The sequence below is a fragment of the Scyliorhinus torazame genome, chromosome 1 (assembly GCF_047496885.1).
Source record: "Scyliorhinus torazame isolate Kashiwa2021f chromosome 1, sScyTor2.1, whole genome shotgun sequence".
Lineage (NCBI taxonomy): Eukaryota > Metazoa > Chordata > Chondrichthyes > Carcharhiniformes > Scyliorhinidae > Scyliorhinus > Scyliorhinus torazame.
The window spans coordinates 223,201,270-223,211,509 of record NC_092707.1 but is presented as its reverse complement, the minus strand read 5'-3'; the positions used below and the strand labels follow the sequence as shown (position 1 = coordinate 223,211,509).

Below are 10,240 nucleotides of genomic sequence, written 5' to 3'. Positions count from 1 at the left end.
AAACCCGGAGCTCACGAATCTGCAGCTGGTAACATTTTCTGACATAATGTCCTGCAGAACACCGACAGCATCCGCAGCTGTGCAGAGATGACACGAAACCGCGCACTCTTCACATCCCCTGCACGCCACGCATCCGGAACCTCGCTGCCTCTGACAGTCCGGTGGGTCTGACCAATCCGGGGTCTCGCTGCCTCCGATGGCGCGGTGGTTCTGACCAATCCGGAGCCTCGCTGCCTCCGATGGCGCGGTGGTTCTGACCAATCCGGAGCCTCGCTGCCTCTGACGGCGTGGTGGGTTTGACCAATCCGGGGTCTCACTGCCTCTGACGGCGCGGTAGGTCTGACCAATCGGGGTCGGGGGTCTGGGGTCACCAGGTGGCTGTGAGAAGGGCCGGTGTGTTTTGAACAGGTTGGAACGCGGACTCTTGGGCGACAGTTGGGCGAGTATTGTTCGGTCACGAATATTTACCTCATTTGAAAACCTACTTTCTAGACGGGCCATTTGGCCTCGAAAGGTGAACTCTTTCTCTTCACAGACGCTGTCAGACATCCTTAGTTGATCCAGCATTTTCTGTTTGTATTAACAATATGGTTGGTCTTCCGGGGCGTCTAGATCCGTGTCCCCAGCTCCAGTGTGATTTTTAATAAAACTCATTGATATTTTTGTAGGGAGGGTGTTATCAATGTGCACAGTTGTTACCAATGACACGGGGCTTGTGTGGAAGTTGCTGCCGGTTTGTGATTGAGAACCAAAGCTGCTTTGTAGCAGTTGGTGTGTGTGCAAAAGCTGAAGCGAGTTTGTGCAAGGTCCTACAAAACAGCACATGGATGAACGACTGGTTAATTGGTGTTGCTGCTCCTGTTTGAAGGAGGAATTGTTCACCAGGAGATGAGGAAATATAATCTACATGGAAAATTATTTAAAACCATCTAACTACAGGCAGTTGAACATTAGTTTGTTTGTAAAATGCTAAATCTAAAATGGACCACAAGCAAAGGTGCCACCTGCATCATTTAAAGAGCAAATTTAACATTGTAAAAAGCCCAGGCTGGTCAGGAGAGCATTGCAACAGTGGAGCAAGCATGGCTGGGGGTTTTAGCAGCATTGGCGCAAAGAAAGGTGATATTACAGGAAAGTGATTGAGAGGATATTTGGTAAGAACCTCAGCCAATAGTCCAAAAATATCCAAATATCATGAGATAGAAAGTGGAACGAATTAATGGTCAGAACACAGTTGTAGCGGAGCATGAAACCAAAGAGAAAATGCTGGAAAATCTCAGCAGGTCTGGTGCATCTATAGGGAGAGAAAAGAGTTAATGTTTCGAGTCCAGATGACCCTTTGTCAAAGTTTTGTAGCAGAGTATAATAACTTAATCTTTTTGACGTTTAATTGGATGAAATTTCTGTTCAACCCGAGAAGCCCAATAACAGATAATGGAGATGTTGTGAGAGATTGTGGTGAAGTAGAACTGGATGAAGTTAGTGCACAACATTACTCAAACAGGTTATATATGCATTTTTGCATTCAGTTTATGGGAGATGGCTGTGTACAAATTGGCTGCTGCATTTCCTACATTATAACAGTCCAAAGATTGGCCATGCAAAATTGTCCTTTAGTGTCGAAGGATGTGCAGGTTAAGTGGGGTTTCGGGCATAGGGCGGTGGAGTGGGCCCAAGCAGTGTGTTCTTTCATAGGGTCAGTGCAGACTCGATGAGCTGAATGGCTTTCTTCTGCACTGTAGGGATTCTATGGAGTGACAGCACTTCAAAAGTGCTTTGGGATTTCATGAGGTTCTGAAAGACAAGGAGCTATATTCTCTCTCTCCGTCCGCCCCCCCCCCCCCCCCCCCCCCCTGCCGCCGAGTGGGAGAATCGCCAGGGCACCGCGCGAGTCGCGCCTAGCCGCCCCGACACCCGCATGCAATTCTCTCTCTTCCCTCCCCTCCCCCCCCCCCCCCCCCCCCCCCCCCCCCCCCCCGGAACCAGCGCGCGAGAATCACGGCGGGCCGCTTGGAGAATCAGTGCGAGCGGCGATTCTCCGGCCCGGATGGGCCAAGTGGCCAGCGAAAAAGATGACAGTCCCGCCGGCGCCGTTCACTCCTGGTTGCTGCCGGCGGGAACTGTGTGGGAATGCTTGGGGGGGGGGGGGGGGGAGAGAGAGCCTGTGGGGGGGCTCCTTCACCGGGCGGGGCCTCCGATGGGGTCTGGCCTGCGATTGGGGCCCACTGATCTGCGGGCCGGCCTCCCCCCCCCCCCCCCCCCCCCCCCCCCGGCCTACCTCCTTCCGCGGCCGGCCCCAGAACCCCGGCGTCATGTTGGTGAGGGGCCGGCGCGCGTAAGAAGTCTCCCCGCGGCCCAACTGCGCATGCGCAGGAATGAGCTGGCCCAACTGCGCGGTGGGCGCCGCGTTAGGAGGCTGGAGCGGCGTGAACCACTCCAGCGCCGTGCTGGCTCCCTGTGGGGGCCAGAATAGGTTGTGCCCGGGCCCTGTTCGCGCCGTCGTGAAACGCGACGGCGTTCACGACGGCGCAGGCACTTAGTCCCGGGAGCGGAGCATCCCGCCCACTGCATGCAAATTTCTTTTTAGATTTGGAACCAAACATTTTGTTTTTCGACAATATCACTGAGGGGCAGCATTTAAATGCTCATGGATTTCCCATAGTTATGTTTGCAATAGAAGGACTGTTAATCTGCCAAGAATAACCTTTAAGTGATTCAGGCCTGAGTAGTTTTACGTAGAAATGTAGAAAGGTTTATGGCACGGAAAGTGACTGGTAAATCATATGCGTGCTGGTCGAAAAGGTGATACAATCTAATTCCACTTTCCAGCATTTCGTCCAAAGCTGTGGAATTGCACCTGAGGTATCATAGCCTAAAAATGTCCTTTTTGACCGTGTGTTCCAGACAACAAAAATCCTCAGCTCTCTTAGCCTTCAAACAATTATTTAAATGCTACCTCTGGTTATTGAAATGAGTCCTTCCTATCAAATTCATCTAGGACCCTCACAGACTTCAGTTAAATCACCCCTCCAACTCCTTTACTGCAAAGATAACAACTGTTCAAAATTGCACATTTTGACACTTAACATAAGAACTAGGAGCAGGAGTAGGCCATCTGGCCCTTCGAGCCTGCTCCGCCATTCAGTGAGATCACGGCTGAACTTTTGTGGACTCAGCTCCACTTTCCTGCCCAAATACCATACCTTTTATTCCTTTATTCGTCAAACAACTATCTATCTTTATCTTGAAAACATTTAATGAAGGAGCCTCAACTGCTCCGCTGGGCAGGGAATTCCAGAGCTTCATAACCCTTTGGGTGAAGAAGCTCCTCCTAAGCTCAGTCCTAAATCTACTTCCCCTTATTTTGAGGCTATGCCCCCTAGTTTTGCTTTCACCCGCCAGTGGAAACAACCTCCCTGCATCTACCCTATCTATTCCCTTCATTATTTTATATGTTTCTATAAGATCCCCCTGCATCCTTCTAAATTTCAACGAGTACAGTCTCAGTCTACTCAACCTCTCCTCGTAATCCAACCTCCTCAACTCTGGGATTGACCGAGTGAATCTCCTCTGCACACCCTCCAGTGCCAGTACGTCCTTTCTCAGCTAAGGAGACCAAACTGATGACAATACTCCAGGTGTGGCCTCACTAAAACCTTATACAGTTGCAGCATAACCTCCCTACATCCCTCCTAGCAATGAAGAACAAAACTCCATTCGCCTTCTTAATCACCTGTTGCACCTGTAAACCAACTTTTTGTGACTCATGCACTAGGACACCCAGGTCCCTCTGCACAGCAGCATGTTTTAATATTTTATCATTTAAATAATAAATCCCTTTTGCTGTTATTCCTACCAAAATGGATAACCTCACATTTGTCAACATTGTATTCCATCGACCAGACCCTAGCCCATTCACTTAGCCTATCCAAATCCCTCTGCAGACTTCCAGTATCCTCTGCACTTTTTGCTTTACCACTCATCTTAGTGCCGTCTGCAGACCTGGACACATTGCCCTTGGTCCCCAACTCCAAATCATCTATGTAAATTGTGAACAATTGTGGGCCCAACACTGATCCCTGAGGGACACCACTAGCTACTGATTGCCAGTAAAATGAAACATAAAATAAAATGAACATAAAACAAAAATAACACTGAACTTGGTGTGGCAGGATGATATTTGTCTGGGTGCGTGTAGCTCCAACAACACTCAAAGCAGGTTGACACAATTCAAGAAAAAGTAGGTCAATATCCCATCTACCAACTTATACGTTCACTCCATCTATGATGCTCAGTGGCAACAGTATGTAGCATCTGCAAGATATACTAGCACCTTGTTGGGCTCATTCGACAGCACCTTGCAAACCTGCAAACTGTACCTGGAAGGACAAGGGCAACAGATGCATGGGTGCACCAACACCAGCAAATTCCCCTCCAACACCCATTACGCCTGACTTGGAGCTACTGTCTATACTCACACATACTTTTTCAGGCCGAAAGTCGGGGTTTCGGACTTTTATATAAGTAATGTTTTTGAGAGTTTGATCTGTGTGTCTGATTTGGGTCCAAAAACACAATCATAGTGGAATAAGGTAAAAATCAGCAAGACTAAGAAAATAAATGTTTGAGAACTAAGAATACAAACTATGCATTTCATCCAGCACATTATGAATATATACCATAACAAATTAACTGCAGTATTTCACATTGAAATCCTTGGAAAACACCACTATCTGAATCACTGAACAACTCATCCCAGTAGCCTGATTGTATAAAGTCACCATGTGGATCTTCCTTGTCTTCTTGATCACCATTGGTAATACTAGTAACTTCGGCATTATCATTCAACAAGTAATCATCCCTGGTATGATGGAGTGCATTCGATATTCCACATTTTTGAAATGATTTTTTGACAATATTGGGATTTGAGTTTATTCCATCCGTCTCTCACTCATTCGCACAATGTTGTTAGCAAGAGTGCTTGCATATTATCACCTTTTGTCAATGGCTTTCCGAAAGAGAACACCCCCCCCCCCCCCCCCCCCCCCCCCCCCTGCACGCCATTCACCCCGCCCCATCCCTGTAACATAATCTGCACATCCCTGGACACTAAGGGGCAATTTAGCATAGCCAATCCACCTAACCAGCACATCTTTGGGCTGTGGGAGGAAACCAGAGCACCCGGAGAAAACCCACGCAGACACTGGGATGGGAGAAAATGCATAATCCACACAGACGGTCATCCAAGGCTGGAATTGAACCCAGGTCCCTGGTGCTGTGAGGCAGCAGTGTTAACCACTGTTACACTGTTCCACATCTCTCAGATGCTGCGCATAAAACGTTCAGACACACCAATTGCTGAACACTCGTAAAACCACTGGAAATAACTCCACATCATTTGTTAATCGCATTGACAAGGGAAGATTTAAACATGCCCCAGATGAGCTAGTTTTTTTTTGTATAATTCTCCAGGTTTAAATTCCACACCTCTGATCAATTTCTCGCAAACGGGCAGGTTGTTTCCACTGGTCGGGGAAAGCAGACCTAGGGGGCATAGCCTCAAAATAAGGGGAAGTAGATTTCGGACCGAGTTTAGGAGGAACTTCATCACCCAAAGGTTTGTGAATCTCTGGAATTCCTTGCCCAGTGGAGCAGTTGAGGCTCCTTCTTTAAACGTTTTTAAGAAAAAGATAGAAAGATACCTTTCTAAAGAATAAAGGGATTCGGGGATATGGTGTACGGGCCGGAGAGTGGAGCTGAGTCCACAAAGATCAGCCATGATCTCATTGAATGGCGGAGCAGGCTCGAGGGGCCAGATGGCCAACTCCTGTTCCTAGTTCTTATGTAAAGATCTCCGTCAATCCAGTTCCAAAGGGTGGAGGAGATTTAGCTACAAGGTTGAGCTGGAGAATCTAGGGAATGAGCAAGAAGATTGTGGGGAGATTTGGTAGAGGTGTACAAGATTATGACCAGTTTAGATAAGGTAGCAAAGAAAATTGAAGGGACATATATTTAAGATTTTAGGCAAGGGGATGTGAGAACCTTGTCGAGTGGCAATGACCTGGGACTCGATGTCTACAAGGGTGCAGGGTCGATGAATGATTTCAAAATAAAATTCAATGCGCATTTGAGGGAAATAAACTTGCAGGGATCTGGGGATAGAGCATGGGGATGGGACTGATTGGATTGGCCTAAGAGAGGCGCCATGGACTCGAAGGAATGAATAAATTGCTTCTCTGCGTTGAGCCTGGCTTTATAACTATGAGATTTGTCAAACATTATTTGCATTTTAAAAAGCACAATAATATCATTTACAAATAACTGCCATTCAGGTATTTGACATAACCGGACTTTTGTGGAATCCAAGTCTGACTTTATCGCTGGATGCTGAACCTTGTCAGTCTGGAATGGAGTGAAGCTTCTCTTTTTCAGTTTCAGTCTGCTGAATAAGTGGTCTAATTGAACTTGGACCATATTTGTTCTGGGTGCCAAAGTAGGTGTAAAAGGTGAACTCGTACTCCTGCAAGGCTCATGAAGACAAACTTATTGATATACAGGATATAGATCTTTCAGGAAAATAGAAGATATATTTTACAGATTGAACCCTGCTGCAGTATTCAATGTTAAATCATTGTTATTGTTTCTATGTGAGTGCCAGTAGCTAGCTGAGAAAAAAATAGATTTTCATCCTTGGGTGTGGGTGTTACTGGAATGGCCAGTATTTATTTCCAATCCCTATGCTGATTTTTCTGGTTAGCCTGTAAATATTTGATACAGAGTGGTTTGCTGAGACACTTCAGAGTTGTTCACATTGACATAGGTCTGGAAACAAATATCGGTCAGATGGGGTAAAGATGGCAGGATTTTTCCCTGTACGGCATCAAGTGGATGCTTTATGACAAGCCAATAGCTTCACGGTCCCTTTTGATTTCTAGATTTTCAAACTGAATTCAACTTTTTAAACTGTTTTGCACCTTCTCCCCATGTCTACGTGGGTCTCACCCCCAGAACCCAAAAAGATGTACAGGGTACATGGATTGGCCACGCTAAATTGCCCCTTAATTGAGAAAAACGGAATTAGGTATACCAATTTTAAAAATAAACATTTTAAGCTGTCATGGTACATGAACTTGCGTTCTTTGGATTATCACTTTATCACTCCACCCATCTCCCATTTTATTCCATAATATAGCAAACATTGATGGAACTTGGTTTCTTGGAGCAGCAGGGGACATTTTTTGAATTTGTAGATTCAGAATTAGTTTACAAAACAGCTGTTTATTTATGAATTTTTGTAATGATAATCCTGTCAATGATTAGTATGAGTATCTTAGTATCAATAAGAGATGGTGAGAAATATGAATAATTTGCCTTTGAGATACTTTGGCCACAGTTTTCCACCCCCACCCCAGACAGACAGGAGAGGGTTATGGAGGAATTTAACACAACTCCTTTCAATTTTAAGTGCAGGGATCAGGTCATGGGCATGTTTCCTGCAAAAGGCAATTGAGGGCTTAATTAACATACCCAGCCATGGCCTTGTGATGTAATCAGTGCCACAACTTCAATTGAATAGATTGTGGTCTACCTTCTCACTTACTGTACGATTTATGGCAGTTTGATCACCAAGATAGATGGTTCTATTAACACTCCTTGAGGGCCAGGAGTTCGCCACAGCAACTCCCAATGACACTGACTTCTACTCATGCCCACCAGCTTGCCAGCCCCCATCCTTGTAGCCACCCTTTAATGCATCTTCCTCTTATGTTGCCCTCAGCTGTGCCAGCTACAACCTCTTCATCGCCCTTCCCACCAACCCCAACTATATTTGTCATTGATTAATGTATGTTCATTGCAAATAAATGAACAAAATTATTTTTGAAACAAATTTGCGTGTGATAAATGCAAATTTCTCATATGTTGTGATAGTGTTTAAAAAAAATGTAAACTGAAATTTACATACCGCTAACCACTTGAACCCTGAAAAACACCTAGTAGGGTAGTTGGCCTCTTAAACTATGGTTATACAGTATGTCAAGAGTATTTTGTACTATACTACTAACCTGGTGTTTAGTTGTTACAGGTCTGAATTGCATAGTGCTGAAGGCAATTTGTGGTGATCAATGACAGTATTACCCAAAAAGTAAAATTACACATTTAGCTTCTCCGGAGAGATTTCTGGTTGAGGGATGGATACATGAAATTTGTAGTTGCACCAATGGAGAGGGCTTGAAGAACTTGTGGTCTTTTTCAAATATTTTTGTAAATGCAAATTCTGGTTAGAAATTAGCAACTGGTTTTAAATTCTTTATTGGAAATTTAATATGTTTTTAAAAAGTCTGTAAACATTTTTTCTGATGTTCTTCAGCTCCGAAGGCTTAAGTTTCTATGTGATCTAGTTCATATGCAGTTTGATGATCAACAGTGACTCTTGACAATCACCTTGGAACTTCATTAAAGATGGTTAATGTCTTAAAAGGAGTTCTTATTGAATGGTAAGTACTTTTTCAAGATTTCCTAAAGAAACCGCACAGTAGACAAAAATAGCAATTGGTCATTACTGTGTAAGGTAATGAGGGTGAATAACCACCAGATAAAAGTTCCATTATAAAAGTCTATCAAGGCTATGGTGGTAGGGTTTTCAATGCATTGTGGCTTCGATGCCCCTGGCGTGCCTACACTGGGGCCAGAGGGCTCCGGCGCACGTGTTGTCTGCTCATGCACACCCAAGCCATCCGGGTGCTGACTGGGTGACGCAGCTTCATCAGAGGGGTGGAACCTGGGGGAGCTGATGGCCACCATCGCCACTCCATGGGACTGGTCCAGGTTGGCACACAGCGTGCCCTTCCCCGCTCGGTGCACATAGGGCCCTGGGGTTCACCTTGGGATGGAGGGGCAGCTGGTTCGAGCCCCGGCTATCTCTGCAGCATCTGGCTCTGCCAGCCTTTGCAGCTCTTCGATGCCTGCACCATCATGTCAACTTCCTCAGCGATGCTCCTCAGTGACGAGGCCATGCTCTGCAGTGCCTCGGCAATGCCCATCTGCGACTGGGACAAACTCCGCAGCACCTCGGCCATTCCCATCTGAGAGCACGACGTGTCCCGCAGCACCTCATCAAGGTCAGCCTGGTCCTGGGTGACCTTCTCCCCCCCCTCCCCCTTCCCCGAGGCAGATATAGACCGTCACCGACTGCGGTGCCTTGGACACCTTCACTAATGGTGCTGATGTCGTGCACCAGGCTCTCCGCTGTGGTCGCCACCCAAACAATGTTTGCCTCGGTGCCACACATTGCCGGCGACATCTCCTGCGTCCATAACATCTGGGACCTCTCCAATCGGCTATGGATCTTCTGGACCTGACTGCACCCTAACGTCTCCATCAGCAAGGGATGACCTCTTCCATAGGCTTGGCATCAGGCTGGGACCCAGCTGGGTCCTTTTAAAAAAAAAAAAAAAAAAAAAAAAAAATTTAGAGTACCCAGTTCTTTTTTTCCAATTAAGGGGCAACTTAGTGTGGCCAAACGATCTACCCTCCACGTTTTGGGGTTGTGGGGGTGAGACCCAAGCAGACACTGGGAGAATGGACCCAGCTGGGTCCTGGGATTCAGCAGACCTCCGACTACTGTCTCGCCTGGGGGTTCCTGCCTCCTCCTGATTTACATTAGCAGCTGTGTGGTGCTCACAGATTGTGCCCCGAAGCCTGACCACTCACGTTTCCCACTAAGGTGCGTGTATCTGCGCTGGTGGAGGGTGGGGATGACAGCCTTAATGGTCTTCCTGGTAGATTCACAGGGGCAAGGGGCAAAAACCTTGAATACATAAAACATAATACATAAAAAGTAGGCTTCAAATGAAGTTACTGTGAAAAGCCCCTAGTCGCCACATTCCGGCGCCTGTCCCGTAACAGCCTCCCCGAACAGGCGCCGGAATGTGGCGACTAGGGGCTTTTCACAGTAACTTCATTTGAAGCCTACTTGTGACAATAAGCGATTTTCATTTCATTTCATTAGTTACATCATGGCCTAGATTTGTGTCAAGAAGGGCTGATGCTCACCATTGCTCACCTTGCTGACCACTTCCCAAAGTTTTCACAGGCTCGCCATTGTCAGGAAGGGTTGACGTTCGCCAGATTCCCTTCCCTATAGGCCAATAGTGACAATTGATTATAGTTTAATGGTCATGGCCCCTAAGGGACAGGGCTCTAGTACAATTTGCAAAATCGCCGACATGTTGCTAAAGGA

At 46.4% G+C, this 10,240-nt stretch overlaps 1 protein-coding gene across 3 annotated transcripts in view; it reads left to right on the top strand.

Moving 5' to 3' along the window:
- The first annotated feature begins 332 nt into the window (after nucleotides 1-332).
- The window catches only part of gtf2h5 (general transcription factor IIH, polypeptide 5), a 50,380-nt gene continuing 40,472 nt past the window's right edge, over nucleotides 333-10,240 (top strand). The window contains exons 1-2 of one of the 3 annotated variants that reach the window (XM_072502658.1): nucleotides 333-439; nucleotides 8,369-8,495. In XM_072502658.1, coding sequence (XP_072358759.1) covers nucleotides 8,461-8,495 — 35 coding nt within the window. In that variant the 5' untranslated portion in view covers nucleotides 333-439; nucleotides 8,369-8,460. Of the gene's footprint in view, nucleotides 515-8,368; nucleotides 8,496-10,240 lie in introns of all 3 variants that reach the window. The other 2 variants (XM_072502649.1, XM_072502662.1) reach the window with 2 other exon arrangements.